At 38.2% G+C, this 22454-nt stretch overlaps 1 protein-coding gene and 1 long non-coding RNA gene across 2 annotated transcripts; both read right to left on the minus strand.

Moving 5' to 3' along the window:
- Positions 1 to 5601: 5601 nt before the first annotated feature.
- LOC141442055 (uncharacterized) lies at positions 5602 to 8643 on the minus strand. The gene has a single exon (XM_074106960.1). The coding sequence runs from the start codon at positions 8641 to 8643 to the stop codon at positions 5602 to 5604; it is 3042 nt and encodes a 1013-aa protein (XP_073963061.1).
- Positions 8644 to 13657: 5014 nt separating this feature from the next.
- Positions 13658 to 18584, minus strand: LOC141442229 (uncharacterized). The gene is made up of 2 exons (XR_012452906.1): positions 18267 to 18584; positions 13658 to 13896 (listed from the first exon to the last, which is right to left on the minus strand). It is a non-coding gene; the product is annotated as an uncharacterized lncRNA (long non-coding RNA).
- Between the last annotated feature and the right edge of the window lie 3870 nt (positions 18585 to 22454).

Here is a 22454-nt window from a genome sequence, read left to right on the forward strand (position 1 = left end):
ATCTGTCAACAATATTGTAAGTTTAATAGAAACTTACGGCCGATAATGGTTTCTGGTTCTTCCAGGATGGTCTTCCTCGTTTATGCATCGGTACGTTCTCACTCATGATTACAAAATCCAAAAAAGACACTCGTCACTGAGAAGATCAAAATGCGAATGAGTAAAATTTTCATTTCGCCTCGTACTTATACCACAGCGCGGGAGCTGTTCCCACTTTTTTGGGCAAGGGGCGGGTCCATCCTTTGAACGGGCTCTCATTGGTTTGGTTGAAATAAAAAAAATAAAAAATAGAAATAAAAACAATTCGAATTTTACATCTAACGTTCGCAGTGTGATGCCTGAAATTAACAGTCAACGAAAAGTAAGTTGTTGTTTTCTAATAATGTCCATAAGAAAAAAATATTTTACAAAGTTAATTTTTCCTGTTGCTTAACTAAATAGATGATCTCATTATTAATACTTGTACATTAGCAATCAACCATAATTAGACAAGTAATTTACCAAATACTATTCACACTTTAATTTCTTAATTATTTCTGATTTAAAATGCGTTTTCTTAGTTAAGGAAATAGATATTTATAGAATGTATCGGCGATCAAATTTTAGCTAATTGAATTAGGTCATCTACGTTGTACTGAATGTAATAATCAATTAATTATGGTATTCAAATTACCATCATTCAATCTCCGCTAGTGTGAAACTTTATCGTCAATTTGACATTTAAAATCCATTCTATACCTAGAGCCATCCACGAAGACGCGTGATTTTGTCAAAATTAGATATTAATGACATTGTAATAAGAAGCACGGCACGCGTCATCGTGAATGACTCTACCTATAATATTATAAATGCGAAAGTGTGTGTTTGTATATTTGTCCGTCTTTCACGTCGAAACGGAGCAACAGATCGACGTGATTTTTGGCAGTTTATGGGCCAGGGAGTGACATAAGCTACTTTTTATCCCGGAAAAATGCAGTTCTCGAGGGATAGCGCGCGATAACCGAATTCCACGCGGGCGAAGCCGCGGGCAAAAGCTAGTTGTCTAATGAAGCTTATTACTGATGGACATATATGTACATATGTATAGTATCCTATCCACACAAGGCATTTTTTCTCAGAAATTATCAACTTTACACGACTTATTTTCATTAAAATAAGTCGTGTAAAGTTGATAATTTCTGAGAAAAAATGCCTTGTGTGGACTCGTACATTTACATTTACGAGTGCCTACTTATGCTTGCTTAATTAAGCTTTACACGACCTTTGTCTAAGTCTGGTTTAAACAAAGTGCCTACCCAGCTGGAACTGGAACGCACACACAACACAAACATCACGCCTGTATTCCCAAATGGGGTACTTATACCACGCGCCATATAAATCAGCCTAAAAGTTCATTACTTAATAAGTACTCGTTTTGACGCATTTTTGAGATACATTTTTTATGCGACGTCTTTACGTTACTCCCGGATTGTGTTCGAATGTTCGAATCGCTTAACGGTATAGTAGGTACCTATTCAATTATTGGAATAATACCTTTATAGTCTTTGTGGTACCTACTAGTCGTGGCAATGAACTTTTAGGCAAAGTTAGGCGGCGGAAGGTAGGCATGCAGAGCACGTACCGCTTCGGAGCCACTTTTAGCAATTTTAGGTTTTAAGTTTGACAAAAACGGTACAATAGTGCCAGCTGGAAATGTGCATAAAAAGAAATTACAAATTGTTTATTATCTTTGTGTACAAAACGACATTAAGTAGGTACAGAAACAAACATTATGCTTAAAAATATTTACTAAAAGCAAAGAAATGAACTATCATTAGTTATCTTTAGACAGCTCTTAAAAACGGTAAATAAGTATTAAGGAAATCATTTTATTTCTGGATTATTTATTTACCTATCTAAAAACACACAAACAAATCTGCTATTTTTGGGTAGGTATGTGTTGTATGTATGGTACCTACAAGTCTGTTTTTTCACTTTTTTCTATTCCAGTCCCTAAAACAATGAATTAAAAAATAAAATTAATTGAGCATCTGCATGATAATAATGACTATATTATTATGTTAATGAATATGCTATGTCAAATAATTCCTAAAATTTCAGAAAAGATGCCATTGCACAAAACTTGATTACGCCCATCGACCTTCGACGACGCTCGGCCATCCCACTTCGAAGTGGGACATGTATTGTTATGGCTACTTGTTTGCATTTTTTATCTCGGTTTAGTGTTGGACGCTTTCCTGATTGGCCATGTCTCAGGAGACGGTAAAAGAGTTCGCGCACCCATTGCGCTAATACATAATTGTCTACATAAGTCCTCATCGCGCCATTTAAGGCTTAAGTACTTAGGAACTAGGGTAAATGTTGCGTTTCGAACAGTTTCAACGGACGCACCTAAGCATTATATACGCGAGTAATGTCTAACGTATGCACCTACCTACATTATGACGGCACTAAGGCGCTTAAGATTTTTAGAAATAGGTATATTTTGGATCGGAGCATTATACCTATCAAAAATTCTGCAGACTAATGTTGTCTTACGTCCTAAACAAGAACGTATGACTATATTTTTACTGATAACTAGCTTTTGCCCGCGGCTCCGCCCGCGTGGTATTCGGTTATCGCGCGCTGTTCCCTCGAGAACTGTGCATTTTTCCGGGATAAAAAGTACCTACCCTATGTCACTCTCGGGCCCATGAACTATCTCTATGCCAAAAATCACGTCGATCCGTCGCTCCGATACGGCGTGAAAGACGGACAAACACACAAACACACTTTCTCATTTATATTAGTATGGATGTCGAATTATATGCGGGCGGACATGATGATGTTGGTGTACCAGCCATTTGTTTCTTTATTTAGCACCAAGTTTGTCATTTCGTCCACTTGATCCCTAAGGTTTTGATCAATCTGTGTCTCGTCTGTCTTTATCCGATTGCTCCAATAAAAGCATATTCTGTATCAGTGTGGTTCCGTATGTCTTTAATTCTGATTTATTTATATACTTTTCGGAATATTGTTTGTTAGTTCGAATACTTTTAGGTATTGGTACCTACCTATTTTGGTGCGTTATTCAAAGTGCCATGTTTTTATTTCACAAGAGAATCATAGGTATAAGACTTCCTTCATTGAAAACCAAAGATATTTTTTCAAACCAAGTTAAATTTAATTTACAATTGCTATTGGCCTCGGTCATTCTGTTTTTTTTTTTATGTTGATAATATGAATTGAAAATACAAACTGAAATATAGATGCACAGAAAAACCAGAAAAATAAGACCATCACTGGGAATCGAACCCAGGTCCTCGGTATTCCGTACCGCGTGCTATACCGCTACACCACTGATGGTCAACGGTACCGACACGAATTTCCCCTATGCACCTCATATCTCAGCTTGTTTGTTTCTTATTTAGCCACTTAAGCAGTAAAAGATTCCAAAAAACCAATCTTAATTTGATAATATGAAACAATGAAAATAATCTACATCTGTGAGCAGGTAAGGTTAAGGGTTCTATCTTTTTCTATAGCCGATTCCTGCTAAGGGTGTTATTTTATTGCTAATTGTTAACCAAAAAGATCTTGCTAATATTTCCAATGGTAGGTATTAACTGCTATGATAACACTTACAAAGAAATGTATTGTGTTTGTTTTTGGATATCTTCATGACAAAGGGGTAGTTTTACAATGGGTGATGGTTACAAAGAGCCAGTTTATTGTTTATAAAATTTTATTTTTGCTTTTAAATTCGAGCGGCATACGTTTGAGATCTGAAATGGAGTAAGTAGCTAAGCAAACCTGTTTAAATTAAATTCATTTATTTTTTCAAAAATGTTGCTACTTTACTATATGTAAGTTACACTGGCTCCTACACTAGGCAAGGCCTGTTCTGTAGGTACCATTTTGTATGTAGGTTAACAAGTGTGAGGCGGAAAGTCAATACATTTTACCATATTAAGTAAAATTGAAATTCGGGATATTTTGCGATTTCACCCCCGACTTTGTCACTTCAAATTATATCTCAAAAAAGCCTGAACCGATTTTGATGAAACATGTCTAAGACCTATCGCTAGAAAACCTGCTTTCAAATAAAAAAAAACACATTCAAATCGGTCGCCCCGTTTAAGAGCTATGGTGCCTATGGTGCCACAGACAGACACACATAGTGGTCAAACTTATAACACGGGCCTATATCGACTGGTCGAAAATTGTTAGTCATAATGTAATGTTTGACATAACTCTTTTTTCTCTGAAACCATTTATTTTTCAGAATTGTTATAAAACAAACCTAACCACAGAGGATGACCATTTAAAAAAATTAAGATAAAAAAAAATTGCCATATAAAAGATTTGTGAGTGTGCTATAAGAAAAACGTTCTTATTGTGCTAAGCAATTTCTGTCTGTGACATAATTATGATAATGAACAATTAGGTGATGTAATTTTTCTTTAAGAATAATAAGGCATGACATTTTTATTTGAGTGTAGCAATTGTATTTGAGTTTGTTTTTAGGGCTCCGGAGCCAAAATGGCAAAAACGGAACCCTTATAGTTTCGTCAAGTCTGTCTGTCTGTGCGTCCGTCCGTATGTCACAGGCATTTTACTCGAAAACTACAAGATGTATATCAATGAAATTTGAAGTACAAATGTCTTGTCAAAGCCGCTATTTAGTTTTGTAATTGTATGTGACTGGGTGCGTCAACTCCTACTGGTTCCGACAGAATATCAGCGCTGTGACAGCAATGTCGCAGCACATGCTGAGTCGGCGCCTTTTCGCGGCTGTGCCGTGACAACTTAATTTAAATATGTAACAATTTGAATCGTTTTTTTATTTAGAATTGTCATGGCATGTTTGTGAATAAAGTTTTTTATATCTATCTATCTGTGGCACGATGCCCGAGAGATATGACGAAAAACGAAACTATGAATGGACTGATTTCCAACAATGATGATTTCCAACGTGTGTTTCCCAATTCAGGATTTAATTAAGGCACAGTTTACATGAAATATTCGATTGCGGTCGCGCTCACCTGTTCTCCTGAAGCAGCAGAGGTCCGAGCAGGCACTTAGAGTTAAATCCAGAGCTGGGCCCAGTGTAGATCCTTCTCTCGCCGCTAAACTCCACAAACTCACTCCACGTACAGCACGAACGCAATCTCAATCGTTCTTTAACTTCAATGATGCTACTTTAGATACTTTGAAAGTAGTTCGCGAACACCTTGGTTAAGGGTTCCGTAGAAACGAAAATACGACAGACTTAGACCGACCGACGAGAGCGACTCACACCGACTTACTCGGTTCGAATCCAAAAGCTAACTGTCAAAATCAAAAGCCAATTCAAATGTCAGATGACAGTCAATTTGACAGCTATATTGTACCAACTTAAAAATACGATCGATACGATTGAACATTCCGCCCACCTAAATCCGGCGGTATACCGGGATGTACCGCGGCATTTACCACGAGAACGATAACTACGAACCACAGAAGGTGGTTACTCGAGACGAGATTATGAATATCTTAATGCTAACAAATAATACGAACTAATTACGATAAGTTACACTACCTTACGTTGGTGAAAGCAGTGTAAGCGAGGATTAAGTTAAGCTAAATGTCTGTTGCCAAAGGCAAAGGACATATCTTCGCGAGAGGCCTTTTGTACTGACCAGCTGCAGTCTTTACGGTTACCACTCGACAAATACCATCTGCACCGGGATGCAGAGCGACAATACGACCTAATGGCCAATGAAGTGGACTCAATAGTTCGTTAACGATGAGTACCATAGTTCCTACAGTAATATTGGAATTACACTTGTCCCACTTAGCCTTTTGCTGTAGCGTGTGCATGTATTCACGATGCCACCGATACCAAAAATCTTGGTGCATCTTTTGTATGAGTTTCCAACGCTGTAGAACGCCAAGATTTGAATCAACGAAATTTTCTTCTGGCATGATCGACAGAGGCTCCAGAGTAAGAAAATGCCCCGGGGTTAAGGCTGAGAGGTCATTAGCGTCCGAGCTAAGGGGTGTCAGAGGGCGCGAATTTAGCATCGCCTCGATCTGGGCTAACACAGTGTAGAACTCTTCGAAAGTGAGCCGTTGGGAACCGATAACGCGAGCCAAGTGGGTCTTTACCGATTTGATCCCGGCCTCGGCCAGACCATTGAAATGGGGACTGCCAGCAGGGCTAAACGAAAACTTAATCTCCTCCGATCCCGCGGCCTTTTCCATAATAGAACCGAGATAGTTGCTGGCACCAACGAAATTACGACCTTGGTCTGAAACAAGATGGCTACAACGACCACGACGCGCGATAAACCTCCGCAGTGCAGCTAAGAAAGCTTCCGACGACAACTCAGAGGCCAATTCGATATGGATCGCCTTCGTGCTGGTACAGACGAAAACGCAAATGTAGCCCTTAAAGCTCTTCGCACCACGGCCACGCCCAAGGGCAATGTGATAGGGTCCACCGTAATCGACGACGGAGCTCGAAAAAGGTTTGATTTGGTTTACCCTATACGAAGGCAAGTTACCCATGAGTGGGACGGGAGCGAGGTGCGGACGAACACGAAAACATTTAAGGCAAGTCGAGATGACGGAGTGAATAGCGCGTTTACACGAGAGAATCCAGAAGTGTCGAGAGAGAAGATTTTTAAGAGTCTGTGCACCGGGGTGCATGAAGCGGGTATGGTACTCGCTAATTAGAAGATAAGTGAGGCGATGTGACCGAGGTAACAGCAACGGATATTTAACATCAAATCCAACCTTAGAGTTGGCAAGGCGACCGCCCACCCTGAGAAGACCTACTTCATCGATAAACGGTGACAGTTTTCTTAAACTTCTTGGAAGTGAGTTGGGAGAGCCCTTCTTCAAGTGCTCAATCTCCGACGAAAACACACTCTCCTGAACTGACTTTAATAAAAATCTAAACGCCCTATGTAGCTCCGACGTTTTTATAGGTCCGCTAACACGATTTCCGGGGGAAGATTGTCTCGAATTATCAATGAACCGAAAGCAATACGATAAAGTTCGCTTCAACGTTGAAAGCGACGAGAATTTGTTCAATAACGATTCGACGAGAGTAGGTTCGTTAGCAACGACAAGGGTAAAGATTCGCTGCTCCTCTTGTAGGTCCGAATTCGAAAACGATAGCGTACTGGTAGCTGGCCATTTGTCCTCGCGATCTGCAAGCCACGAAGGGCCACTCCACCACATGTCATGATTGACGAGATCAGTGGGCAATAGACCGCGCGAGCCGCAGTCTGCGGGATTCGAGTGGGTTCCGACGTGCCTCCATCGATCAGGCGAAATAATGTCGTGAATGTGGCTAACGCGATTTGCCACGAACGTTTTCCATTTCGATGGGCACGATTTTATCCACGACAAAACGACACTAGAATCCGACCAGGCGAAAATTTCGTCGACGGAGTAGAATGGTTTCAATGCTTCGGTGGTAGAATGCATAAGATCGGAGAGAAGAACGGCAGCTTGCAGTTCCAATCTTGGGATAGACTGCTTACGAAGAGGCGCGACTCTTGACTTCGCACAGCAAAGGACGACTGAGCATGATCCATGGCAGTCTACGAAACGACAGTAAACTACTGCACAGTAGCCACGCTCAGAGGCATCTCCAAAGCCGTGGAGTTGTAGCGAAACGAAAGGGCCAACGATACGACGAGGAATGGACACTGACGCCAACGACGGCAATTCAGCTTTAAGACGCCGCCACTCTGATGTGTTATCAGAAGGCGCGACGTCATCCCAAGCAACGCCAGCGGCCCAAAGTAGCCGCATAATGTATTTGGCGTAAAAAGTCAGCGGACCGAGGAAACCCAAAGGGTCATAAATGCGAGCAATTTCCGACAAAATTGTACGCTTTGTACAACGACAGTCACTAAACTTAGCAACCCGAAAACGAAAGGAATCAGACCGAGGCTGCCACAAGAGCCCTAATATTTTGAGCGAGACGTCCGATAGTTCTTCAAAATTCTTTAGCTCTTCAGAGTACAAATCCGACCGTGGTAGGCTATCAAGAAAGGTCCCACTGTTGGAAGTCCATTTCCTAAGATGGAAACCTCCCGACGACAGTATTTTTGTGAGCTCAGATTGAAGCGAGAGAGCTTGCTCAACAGAATCCGCTCCTGTGACGACGTCATCAACATAAATATCACGAGCAAGAACAGCGGCACCAGCAGGATATTTATCAGCGGAGTCCTGAGCAAGTTGAGCCATTGTTCGAAGAGCCTGAAACGGAGCAGAGGACACGCCGTACGTAACAGTTAACAAACGATAATCACGCACGGGTCCAGCAGGAGAGGGCCTCCATAGGATACGCTGGTAATCAGCGTCCTCTTCAGGTACCAATATTTGCCTGTACATTTGCTGCACATCACCTGTGAATACCACGGCATGCCAACGAAAGCGCATGAGTAAATCGAAAATGTTAGCCTGAAGTTTAGGACCAGCGAGAAGGGTGTCGTTCAACGAAATACCTTTACCATCTTTCGCGCTGGCGTCGAAGACAACACGAAGAGGTGTGGTAACTGAAGCACGCTGAATACCGTGATGAGGTATGTAATTGAACTGACCGACAACAGCAGTAGGAGGATCCACCTCCTCGAGATGACCACGGGACTCATAGTCCTCCATGAAACCGACATACGACTTCTTGAACTCAAGATTACAATTGAGCTTACGCTCCAACGATAAAAATCGCTTAAGCGCGATTTCGCGAGAATTATGAAAAAGAGGTTTATTTGTAGGGTCTACAAAAGGTAAAGGGACCACAAACCTACCTTTTTCATTACGAGAATGGTTACTAACGAAATAATCTTCGCAAAGTTGGTCCTCCTTCGACAAAAAACATTTAACAGGAGAACTAATATTTTCTAATTCCCAAAACTTTTTTATGGAATTATCCAACGACAACATTGGCGAATGATTCGAAACGAAAAGGCAGTTATTATTCCTGCAACGATCGACAGTGTTTGTTGTGAGTCGACTGGTGTCACACTCACCCATAACGATCCATCCAAAAATAGAATTAAATGCTCGGGGTTGCCCAGGCATCCCTCGCTTAAGACCAGGCAATAGCGAAGACGAGAAAATATCTGCATTCAGCAGCATATCTATTGGTCCAGGTTGAGCGAAGTCTGGATCCGCAAGCCGAAGATTTGATATATGAGACCACCTCAACGAGTCGACAGATTGGGTAGGTTGGTCAGCACATATCGACGACAGAACGAGAGCTTCTAATTTAATATTAGACGACAAATATTTATTACCAGCTGGCTTTATTTCACACGATAGTGAACCGAGCGGTTGAGCGACAGAATTTCCAATTCCATTTACGGAATGATGACCACGACAAATATTGAGTCCCAGCCTTTTAGCGCAGGATTCAGTTATGAAATTACAGGCGCTAGCACAATCGAGAAGTGCACGCACTGATTTAAAATTACCATGACCATCTCTAATTTCAATCCTAGCAGTTGAAAACAAAACTGTACCTTCACCAGCCAGCGAAGTCAAAACTGTATGACTACTACCCGGATTACCAGAGTTATGCGGCACACTGCCTTCCACTGGAGGGGGAGTTGGAGGAATTGACTGACCTGGTTTAGTGAAATGTAAGGATGTGTGATGCGAACACTGGCAAACACTACAACGAGAGGCACGACAAGTTTTTACGCGATGTGCGTTCGAAAAACATAGGATACACAAACCTTTTTCCTTTACAAAATCGAAACGACATTTCGGATCAATATTCAAAAAATCCTTACAAGCGGTAAGACTGTGCTGGCCACTACAAAAGTTACAAGTTTGAGAAGAAACGACAAACGATGCTTTATTCTTGCTCACACCATTATGAACATGTTTGTTTATACCTACTTTTCGATTTACTACGACAGAGTTATTAGTAGTAGGCAAAGACGAAATATTCGATAAGTTAAGCGCTTTGTATTGTTTTTCTATGAAAGCTTGAACATCACTAAACTCTGGGATGTCGTCACTATTATGCTCAAGTTGAAATGCTTCTCGAGTGCATTTATCTAGTTTAGACCACAACAAATGAAAGAGCATAAAGTTCTTATCTGGTAAGCTATATTTATTCAATACCGATAAATTTTCCGAGAAAGTTCTATAAACACGTTCAAGATCACTAGCAGATTTTGTTTTAATTGGTTCACAACACAATAACTTTTCATAATAATGTGTAGCAATTTGTCGCTTCTTATCATAATATTTACATAAACAATTATATGCATCTAGGTAACTTTCTTGGGTAAGTGGGTAGTTTTTTATTAATTCATAAGCGGTACCTTGCACGCTCGACAAAAGGTAGTGCAACTTTTCGACTTCCGAGATATTCCGCTTATGAATTAGAGAATTAAACAACTGTATAAAACTCACCCAATTCTCCAAAGTTCCATCAAATGGTTTTATAAAAACCTTAGGCAATTTAGCCGTCACTGCCTCACCAACACAAGGTTTGGATTCACTTTTTTGCGATACTAATCTTTGGCGCAATTTATATTTAATATCGGAAACTTTAGTCTCAAACTCAAAAGTTATTTTCATTTCATTCTTCCACGCGGACGGTTCTAACGACGACAAAACTTTCCGTTGCGCGTCATGAAACTGTTCCGATATTTCATTTAAATCACTCTCACAAAATCCCAACAAGTCCGTTCCCGCAATAAATTCAACACGCATAATTGCATAGTCGCGCGCGATTTTATTGTTGTCAACGTCAACTTCACACTCGCGATCAAACGTTTCATCATGATCTGTCATTTCAAACGATATAGATTAGACAGTTCAAACGAAAATTTAAATAATATCGATTCGTGAAATACCAATATAACGAAATAACCGATAATTTAAAACAACATTATTTAGTCTATGGTAAGAAGTTGTGTACCACCCTTACGAACGAAAACGACAAGAAAAAGATGGCCGTGCAATTTACAACAAGTTAACACGTAAAATCTCAACCAAGGTATCGTTTCAAACTACCCCAACACAAAAAATAAAAATAAAAATCACTAAAATCGTAGAAAAACACGTAAGAAATCGCGAAAAAAGGCACTTTTCAATAAAATCCGGTTCGAAGGACCAAAAAATGTGGCACGATGCCCGAGAGATATGACGAAAAACGAAACTATGAATGGACTGATTTCCAACAATGATGATTTCTAACGTGTGTTTCCCAATTCAGGATTTAATTAAGGCACAGTTTACATGAAATATTCGATTGCGGTCGCGCTCACCTGTTCTCCTGAAGCAGCAGAGGTCCGAGCAGGCACTTAGAGTTAAATCCAGAGCTGGGCCCAATGTAGATCCTTCTCTCGCCGCTAAACTCCACAAGCTCACTCCACGTACAGCACGAACGCAATCTCAATCGTTCTTTAACTTCAATGATGCTACTTTAGATACTTTGAAAGTAGTTCGCGAACACCTTGGTTGAGGGTTCCGTAGAAACGAAAATACGACAGACTTAGACCGACCGACGAGAGCGACTCACACCGACTTACTCGGTTCGAATCCAAAAGCTAACTGTCAAAATCGAAAGCCAATTCAAATGTCAGATGACAGTCAATTGGACAGCTATATTGTACCAACTTAAAAATCTATCTAGTTAAAATTACAAAAAAAAATATTTATATGGGGGGGCGGGCACTCCATACAGTAACAGACATTGAATTTTTTTTAACTCGCATCAACGTGTGGCACATAGTTCGACAGCTCTTTTGAAAAGATAGTAAGGTTTCTTTTTATTAAGTGAAGATTTCCGGAAATAATCGCTCCCAAAGTAGCAAAAATTGTGTCCCCCCCCCCTCTATCTTGTAAACCGTTTGTCCAAAAAATATGCAAAAATATGGAAAGATAACGCTTAATAAATACTTTCAACGAAAATTGGTTGAGTTATTTGCCGAAAAACTGCGCTTCTCAACAAAAGGACGTAAGTGCCGTGAAGATACGCTCTTTTTCTGGTAGATTTTAAGACTGTAGTAAGTGTTTTAATTGTATTATAACGCACATAATATTAGGTACTTGATTTTTTTCCTAATGGCTACGGAACCCTATCTTGGGCGTGTCCGACACGCTCTTGGCCGGTTTTTTTTAATGTTTTGATAATGTAATTGCTTCTCAAGTGAATAAATTGATTTGTATTTGTATTTATTTGTATAAAAAATGTACGGTTTCAGCGGTTTTTTTTATGACAAACATTACATTACCTGTCTATGACTTATGAAATTATGGCAGTCGAAAGGATCCCTTATAACACCCCTCTTTTTGCGTCGGGGGTTAAAAAGGGCAGGGTAAACAGCGGCAATAAATACTTCAGAAGCAAAATATGTATGTACCTACTTACATTTTCATTTTTGCCCTTACTACAAAGTATATAGGTAGTGCCACTAGAGCTAAGGTCACGCACACAAAAACAATTGAAAATGTTCAATGTTGAAGTTTACGTTTTGTTTCGCTTGTTGCCAGAGAGCCTGTGTCCCTTATAACGACACCATCAACGCCACCAACGACGCCCGTTGGTGTCGCAGTCGGCGCAGGCCGGCTAGGCCCGGTAATGGCCGCGGTGCTAGGTGCGTGGTGTCTAAGGCACGCTACTAGGGTAATAAGGTAGGTAGACTAAGAAGCGAGCACTAATTTAAGAAATTATGTGAAGGAAAATAAAAAAGAAATACACGTAAATATCCAGATTTATGTAAATTAATTAACAGAACTACATATTTAACTTTAAATCAGTCATATTCATTTATTGTAACCCAACCCTTGCACCACTAGAATTTTTGACAAATTTACTTTGTTTTTACAGGCAGCCGTCTTCCACGCCATTTTCCTTCCTCTTATGACAGTATTTCAGTGGATTCAGGTCAGGATTAGTGTATAGGTTTTAAGTATAAGTATTAAATTATTATGAGACCTAAGATTAAGTAAGGCATTTAGTAGAAAGTTTTATTTCTTTTAAGAGTTTATTGGTTAAGTTTGTTATAAGTTTTATGTCTTTTTGTTTTGTATAATTTGAATTTTACAGCGCATTAATGTTTAACTGTAATGCTGTAATTTTTTGTTGGAATAAATAAATAAATAAATAATTATGATTCGTTTAAAAATATGTATATTTTTTTAATAGAACATGAAGTTTGTTTTTACTTAAACTCAATAAGTACATTGTAATGAACGTTGGTCGACACACTAATAAACTGTAAGGACGGGAGTGATAATTCAGTTGATTATATAAGCAATTTTAATTTCAACATTAGACGTGCACATTAAAAAATGCCAATTAGGTTAACACTTAACAAATCCACAAACACTTATTAATTTTACACTTTATTCATAGTTTGTCTTAATTTATCCTAATTTATCACTGAGTAAAAAAAAACAAAAAAAATACATGGTTTGTTAACGAACTATTATGAATACAAATATGCTTCACATCAAATAAAAGAACACTTAATAAATCCAAATATTTACAGTTTTACATAACAATAGACATTTTCATAAAGGACACTAGCCACATTTACTTCACAACTTACCTATTCATAGTTTATCTATCTTATTTACATTGACATCTATGTCTAAATTGCATGTTTCTTACATCAAAACGGCACAAAATTATAAGATCAGTCGAACTTACCTAAGTGAAGGCTGATCATAATTATGGGAAGCACCTCGTCCGAAATGATCCAGAAAACTTGTAGTCGTATATTCTTACGCTACTACGTTACCACAATATTTTAAAGTAAATACAGGAAAAAACGCCTCCTCTCTGTCATCCTCGTACGGCTTCCTGTTCCGTCTTTGATCGCCGCCATTCCTTTAAAGCTCTTAATCACAACCATTCAGGGCCTTTATTTTTATTGAATCTGAAATAAACTAAGATATGGGTTAGGGAGGGACTGGATCATTTCGGACGAGGTGCTTCCCATAATTATGATCAGCCTTCACTTAGGTAAGTTCGACTGATCTTATAATTATAGTTCAGCACCTCGTCCTCATGATCCAGAAAACTTGTAGATGTTTAAAGCAAACAGTTGTGATTAGTGAAATATTTAACATTTAATGTTAAAATTTTCAAAGAAACAATTTCTTCTCAAATATAAAACTAAAAATAAGCTACCTTAGCTTAATAAACAATAACAAGAGTATGTCTTGTGTTACTATTAACATAAACTTATAAGTGTGAACTACATATAGCTCTCCAGAAAGAAGATGCATCCTGGACCAGTGGTCTGTTGTAATGTTTAGCAAACATATTTGACCCACTGGTCCAGCCTACCATCTTTCTAATAGTTTTGATGTTAACACTCTCTTTGACCGCAAATAAAGTCGCCGCGTGTCGCGTGCTGTGTGCAGAGAAGGTGTTAACATAATCAACACTTTCAATACAGCCAAACAGATTTATTTATTTAGATATTTAAATTTTCGTTAAAATAAAGCAACAATAACACAAGTCGGTTTTTGTCTTGGCCAAGATATTATATGATCTAGAATACTTTTAATATTCTCATGTTAAAAAATATATCTAACTTAATCAAGGATAATGTCTGCACTTTGTGTTCTAACAATTGCTAGAAAAGTGACACATTTTTTAGTTTTTAAGTTAATGTTTCATTAGAGAACACATATAGTATTATTCAGATGTTTAAGTACAATTTTAGGGTTCCATGTTTCAGAGTATTTTGGAACATTGGGTTTAAGTTAAATATCCCTACAAAAAATCTCTTATTTTTTTTTTTTTTTTTTCTAAACTGTGAGTCTAAAATTAGTGAGATACAGATCTATACAGATCAGTTAAGAGAGGTATAAGTCAAGCCTTCTTTAAACTTTAAGGTATTACAAGGTAAGCTATTACATTTTAAATAGATGCATCTAATAGATTAAAGTTGTGTTTGTTACAAAACTTAATCCAATGGTTATACTATATAATAAATGTTGTCTCATCATGCCTTTAGTGGCTGATGCCAACATAATATCCATTGAAGACTTACTTGTGCCTCTCTTAGTGAGTGCTTGCAGGACAATATTGCAGCTTCAATATGAGCTGCTTGTGGAGGGGAGGGTGCACCCTGAAAGGTGATACTAACAATTCCCCTCTACCATAGACTGAAATTATTTGAAACAGGGTTGGGTGGGCCAATCTGGGACAATTACTATGCCTCTGTTCTGATATTTTCAAATAAATATAATATATTACCTATATTATATACTTTTTATTTTTTTTTATTTTGTAAAACAGCATTATAGAAAAAAGGTAGAGAAGGCATAGAAAAAATTGGTTCCATTTTATAGTATAGGTATCACAAGCCCAAGCACCAGGGTCAGGAAACCATGACACAAATTAACACAATTTATTATTTGCTCAACAAGCAAATAGGTGTATTTCTGGTTTTTCAAATATTTTAGTTATTGTTCTGAAGAAAGAGAAAGATAGCTCACACCCAGTCTAAGTTTTTAATTTGTGAGGCTTTGTCTGCAATATTGTTCTCCGATTGTACATCTGAAGCATAAACCAAAAACCCTTTCATCTCACAGAATTGCCAGATCTCTCGAGCAAACCGCATATAAGCGTGGATGTTGTGTGCCTCCAAATTTATTTATATATGCTATTGCAGTAGTATTACTTATTTGCAAAATAATTTCACAGTTGTACAGATCCAATGCAAGAAAATTCAATCCAAATAGGCTGCTAGTAATTCCTAGTGATTAAAATTACCATAATTGAATTCAGGACAACAGGTCCCCAGCCAGAGCCACTAGCATGATAGCATCAGAATATATTTCAAGTTTATAACAAAAACTTTATTTTTAGACAACTATGTTGAATATTATGCTTTCACCAAAAAATCATCATTTATTTGTTAATTAACATCTAGGGTTGCATTGAAATTCTTTCTACTATTAACTAAGGTCAGTGTTTTAAAAGATTCAAGAAATTTAGTATGGAGCCAGGCACATTTTAGGTACTGCTGGGTAAGATGATACCAAAATACCTATGAACTTAGCAAATTCACTAATTTTGCAACTATATTTCTTTATTAATTTAACAACATGGTCATAAATCGAAAAAATTGAAATTCTTTTTCTTTTAGAAAATTAAGTAAGTACTTGTCATATTTCTAAAATTTGGTACAAAACCTAGAAATGTATGTTATGGCAACAAACAACTCATGAAGGATGGTTGCTTAATTAATTGACATTTAGTTATTTTATTTTGACAACTTTCTGCATCATTTCCTATATACAGTATGTCATAAAATATATTGCTGTTAATAAGCCTTTGGACCAAAGGCAGTGGATAACCGGTTTCATAAGTTTTGTAAAGGCAACCATGGAGCTGTATTGAGTTGAGACCAAATGGGAGGCACTGGAATTTGTATAACTTTTCTTTGAAAAGAAAATATAACACGCACATTACATATATAACAATGAATTACATATAAGTCAAAGTCAAAATATCTTTATTCAATTTAGGCTATAACAAGCACTTATGAATGTCAAAACAAAAATCTACCACTGGTTCTTATACCGGTTATATAATTCAGATTCATATACCGGCAGTAAGAAGTAGACGTTTTCCAGTCTACTGTTGCTATAAAATAAAGCAATGTTTGTTCATAAATTTGACAGCTCTGTCCTATTATTATCCTCTAATTTAGGTGTTATGGGTTTGTTTAACTGTTTCAAGTATAGGAAACGCTTGTTAGGTGCCATTAGGCTTTATGATAAGAAAAAAGCTTGTCAAAAATTATTTATTACTATGTAAACATTCTTTGATAGCACTATTATCAAGTATTTAGTTAATTTTATTTGACAAGTCAGCACCTTGAAACTGAGAAACTATTGTTTTTCAGAATGGAGGATTGAAACGGGTGGTCACCAAAGACTATGTATTTTATAACCAGAAATTCAGTCTAAAATAACTGAGTCTGTAGTGATTTGCTCCCATCTGTCTAGATAGTATTGGAGTCTACCTGACCTGCCTGGTTGACATTCATTGCCTGCGCTGTGGAGGATGCTTACTGCTAGCCGGACGCTGCTCTTGGGCTGATGTCTCTGGAAGTTGCTCTTGTCCTCGGGCAAGCTGCTGCTGCTGCTGGTGACCGGAGTGGAACTTTGTTACAATTATGTTTTGGTTTATCCTTTGGCCTTTACTGGGCATGGTGGGCTTCAAACTCTGTCAAGACATTTCTTAGCAGACTGGCTATATTATTATTATTATTTTTTAATTGTAAAATTATTGCCAAACAGGAGACCTTCAATAAGACTGTTGTCCATATCAAATCTTTCACATAATTGTTAAGTCTAGACACAAGGATGTTTCATCAACTCTTGGATAGGTATTTCATAGTGCATGTAGCAAAGTAAGTGTGCTGAACAACTTAGATATTCTAAAATTTTAATAGTGTTTGGAATTTCCTTAATGACATTTGTCATTGCCAGTCCCACACTTAGTTGTCAGCTGTTTCTGTTCTTCAACTATATTGAAATATCGTTTTGAAGCATTGTCCAAGACTTTAGCTTTAGTTTCAACATTCTAGGCGGGGTAATGGACAATTAACCATATTTGCACTGAATGGTGTCCTTTGACAAACCAGTTTACAGGATGTTTTCCCCATCTAATGCAAGCTCATCAGAGAACAGATTTTCAATTTTCGGACCCAAAATTTTCATAACAGACTCGGAGAGAGGTTCACTTCCTCGGGGCACATCTTCCGTTTTCTCACCATAGCTGGCGCCCCCCCCCTTTCTGAATTTTTCTAAAGATACTTCTTCCACCATCATCCCAATCTCCCTTAGATCTTCTGGGTCTGTCGCTGTAAATGCAATGAGCATATTTGTCAGCCTTCCAGTATACACAATATATAACGTCCACACGGTAGACCTCTCGTGAATACTCGGGACTATTGTGTATACGTGCATGTGCATAACGTGCCACCGGTAAGCCTCTCGTGAATACTCTCGGCACAGCAAACATGCAATTGTCGTGATAATCACAACAAAATCGGCCACTGGCATGCCTCCCGTGCATGCTCTGGACTCGAAGAAATGCATAAGACATGCTGTGAGTTGCTGATAAACCTCTCGTGAATATTCTGAACTCGAAAAAATCTAACCTCTAATAAGGTAGGTATTGACTTAGTGGTATTTCATCGGATGGTGTACAGTTTCTCGATGAATTCTTCAATTTAACCTGTTAGGTATCTGAAAATTTGATAAGGTTGATGGTTGTTTATAAAACTTACGTGCACACTGCACGTGTTTCATCATCATCAGAATCCGAGTTAGACTCCGAAGCATATTGCACCAATTTTCCTAATTTTCTAATTTTAAACAATAAATCTGCTTTTGTGTATATTTTCCTTTTGTTCATTTTGGCTAGTAATTATTCAAAATATATAAAACGAGCGACGAATATGGTAACGCTTTCGCACAAAAAAATACAATGGCGGCGATCAAAGACGGAACAGGAAGCCGTACGAGGATGACAGAGAGGAGGCGTTTTTTCCTGTATTTACTTTAAAATATTGTGGTAACGTAGTAGCGTAAGAATATACGACTACAAGTTTCTGGATCATGAGGACGAGGTGCTGAACTATAATTAGTTCGCAGCGCGAGTTCGATGCTTATTTTTACTAAACTAAAAAAATACAGACTAACTATCCAAATACGCTTCACAGAAGAACTTGGAGAATTGTTAAAACAATTTTCCATAAAAGATCACATCGTATTGGCTGGTGATATCAATATAAATATCCTCGACACAAATACTACGACTGAGATGTACAGAAACACCCTGTGTGAGCGGCGCGCGCGCTGCTGCGCACATGCTCACCTGCAAACTCTCGGATCATTATATGGTGGGAGTGAGCCTGGCGATCGCGGGCGGCGGGGAGTGTTCTAAGGTGCGACAAAAAAACAATGCGTGTGTGATAGACAACAACAAGGTTATAGATGAATTACAAAAAATAGATTGGGAAAAGTTTTTAATATTGAACTGCCCTCTAATACTGTATGATCGCATTTGTACTACCTTCAAAAATATATATGAACAGTGTAAAACGACTTTTAATAGTAGTAGTAAACGCGAGAGTCAACCCTGGATAAGTAATACTCTAAAATGCATGATAGAACGTAGGGACGAATTGTTCAGAAAGTGGAAGGCCAAGCCAAAATGTATGGTGTTACGTCTGGAATATACGAGGCATAGAAATAAGACAAACAATTTAATAAATATTGCTAAAAATAAATATAGGAAAAATCAAATACTAGAATGTAATGGCGACTATAGAAAAATCTGGGAAATAATTAATGGATGGTTAGGAAAAAAGAAAGGAAATGTGGATGACGTTATCATGAAACACCTGTGTCAAACTGAGTCTGTGCGTAATGTATGTACGAATTTTGCAAAAACCTTTACAGAGGAGATTGATAGAATAAAGCACAAGTGTAATCACAAGTTTTTAAATCGTACGGAATATGTAAACAATAGCAACGTTTCTTTTAGATACCAAAGAGTTTCCCCTCAGGAAATTGAAAAAATTATTGATAATTTAAACTGTAATAAATCTCCTGGTGTAGATGGAATTAGAGCGCGGGACTTGAAAATTGTGAAAAAACAGATCAGCCCAGTGTTAGCTAAATTTATAAATAGGTGCATAGATTTAGGCGTATATCCGGATGGTTTAAAAAAGGCTATAATCAGACCTATATATAAGCAAGGGAGCCATAAAGACTATTCCAACTATAGACCAATAGCTATATTATCGGTGATAAATAAAATAACTGAAAAAGTAATTGTAAGTAGAATAAGTACCTTTTTAGAGAATAATAGTTTAATATCCAGTACACAACACGGGTTTAGAAGGGGTCGCAGTACGTCTACGGCGTTAGCGCGGTTCGCGGATGAGGTTAATGACCATTTGGACAACAGGTTGTACGTAGCTATTTTATTCATTGATTTTCGGAAAGCATTTGACACACTGGACCACGGACTACTAGTCGAAGCTATGCAGGAATGTGGGATCCGAGGCCCAGTGAGCCATTGGTTTATTAGTTATTTAAAAAACCGGACGCTGCGTACCCTGGTCAGTGGAGAAACGGGGGAAGAGGCTGATATAGTATACGGGGTACCGACCGGGTCAGTGTATGGACCGGTCGGCTATACCATGCACGTGAACAGCATCGGCAACGTCGTGGAGCACTGCTCTGTATACACGTACGCCGACGACACGTGCCTGGTGTGTGCCGGCCCGGACGCGTCCGTGCTGCCCGCTCGCCTACAGGCCGACCTCGACAACATCCTCAGGTGGTCACATGATAACGGCATCATTCTGAACGTTTCCAAGACCAAATGGATGTTAGTGCACTCTCCGCGTATGCCAGAACCCCAAAATAACGTACAGATATATGGTCACTCAAATGAATGCTTACACGACGATAACACTGATCTATGCAAGTGTGAACCCTTAGAGCGTGTGTATTCTTATAAGTACTTAGGATTAACTATAGATAGTAAAATGAATTGGAAAACGCATGTTAATGTAGTGTGTAATAAATTAAGGTCTATATTGTGTAAATTAAAAAATTTAAAAAGTGTAGTCAATAAGGCAACGCTGCGTATGTTGTATCACGCTTTAGCGGATTCGGTGCTAAGTTATGGGCTCGTTGCTTATGGACGAACATTTCAAACACAACTTGAAAAAATTTTGAACTTACAACGTAGAATGTTAAAACTGTTAGTAGATAAAAAAACAAAGAAAATGTGCTATAAAAACTATAATAAGTTATTTAAAATTTGTAATGTAATACCAGTGACCGAAAAAGTTAATTATTTGTTAGCGTTGGATCAATATGAGAACCTGGAGTTTAAGCAACTTAAAATATACAATCGTTGTTTTCGACAGGCAATACGTAAAAAATATGTGGAGCCGCGAGCTTGTAACTATTATGGTAAAAGGACGAGGAGATACTTAATACCGCGCATATTCAACAACCTCTTCTTGGAGGAGGAATGTAAAACCAAGAATTGTTTCAAAAATAAGTTAAAAACATGGTTGATAAACTCTTTCCACACAATAAATTGTTAGTTTAGTCAGTACCTATTAGTTTTGTATAATGTAATGTACTGTAACTATTGTGCACAATATTGTTAAAATGAGTGTTTGGTTCGCCAACAAATTGTTTTGCAATTTGGCGAAATACGTCTTATGTTAAATGTGTATATTAATATTTACAATAAAAAAAAAAAAAAAAAAAATTCATTAAAAATATAGCTATAAGCATTATAAAGTCCCGTTTTGTGGTATTTTAACTATGACTGAAAATCACATTAGATTTACCTAGTTCAAAGCGTATATAACATGGTTAACTATGTATAAGTTTAAAAAATAAAACTATCGTAAACTTAAAATTACATAAAATAAAACTTAAAACCTAAACTTAAATAAAACCTAACGACATCTAATACCTAGTCAAAGCACCGCCAGCATCTATAACGGCGTCACACGCTCCGCATCGACCGTACCAAGTTTTCGCATAGGTCTGAGTCGCGCAACGAGTCCATACCTCGTCAACATGTGTGACGAGCGCCGCTTACGTCCTTTCGTCTCTCATATCCCATCGTTGGACCATTATGGCCCACAAATTTTCGATGGGATTGAGATCCAGGGACCGCGCGGGCCAAGGTATTACTGTTAAGCCTCTTTGCTGCTGGAGCCAGTTTTGCACTAAGCGACAATGGTGTATTGGGCAATTATCGTGTATAAATTGGCGCAGAATTGCGAAGGTGCAGCGCATCTGGCATGTTCGCCGTGGCGCACGTGGACTTCTTCGCAGCCGTGATGAGGAAGAGGTGCGCGTCGCTGCGCGCCCGCCTCTGCGCCAGCCCCAACACCATCCTGGTGGCTTGGCCGAGCGATGGGACAGCCCTATGTTAACCGGTGGGGGCGCTTGCATGCGCACCTCTAGTTTTAGTTTAGTTTTAGTTTTAAGTTTCTACTGATACTGTTCTTTATTTTATTGTATTTTAATTTTGTAATTTGTATGGACCTGGTCTGAAAATAAAATTATTATTATTATTATTATTATAAATTGAAAATACAAACTGAAATAGGTATAGATGCACAGAAAAACCAGAAAAATAAGACCATCACTGGGAATCGAACCCAGGTCCTCGGTAGCGCTCATCGAGAAACTTTTTTCGGCACTCCATTGGAACTAACCGCTCACCCGGACAAGAGATGTCGTTACTAAGCAATCAAATTAAGATTGTTTTTTTGGAATCTTTTTGTATTTTTTATTTCAATTCCAAATTTTTACTTTTACGGTCATCCCGTAAAACCTAAATTGAAAATACAAACTGAAATATAGATGCACAGAAAAACCAGAAAAATGAGACCATCACTGGGAATCGAACCCAGGTCCTCGGTATT

Source organism: Choristoneura fumiferana, chromosome 25, assembly GCF_025370935.1.
Source record: "Choristoneura fumiferana chromosome 25, NRCan_CFum_1, whole genome shotgun sequence".
Classification (NCBI taxonomy): Eukaryota; Metazoa; Arthropoda; class Insecta; order Lepidoptera; family Tortricidae; genus Choristoneura; species Choristoneura fumiferana.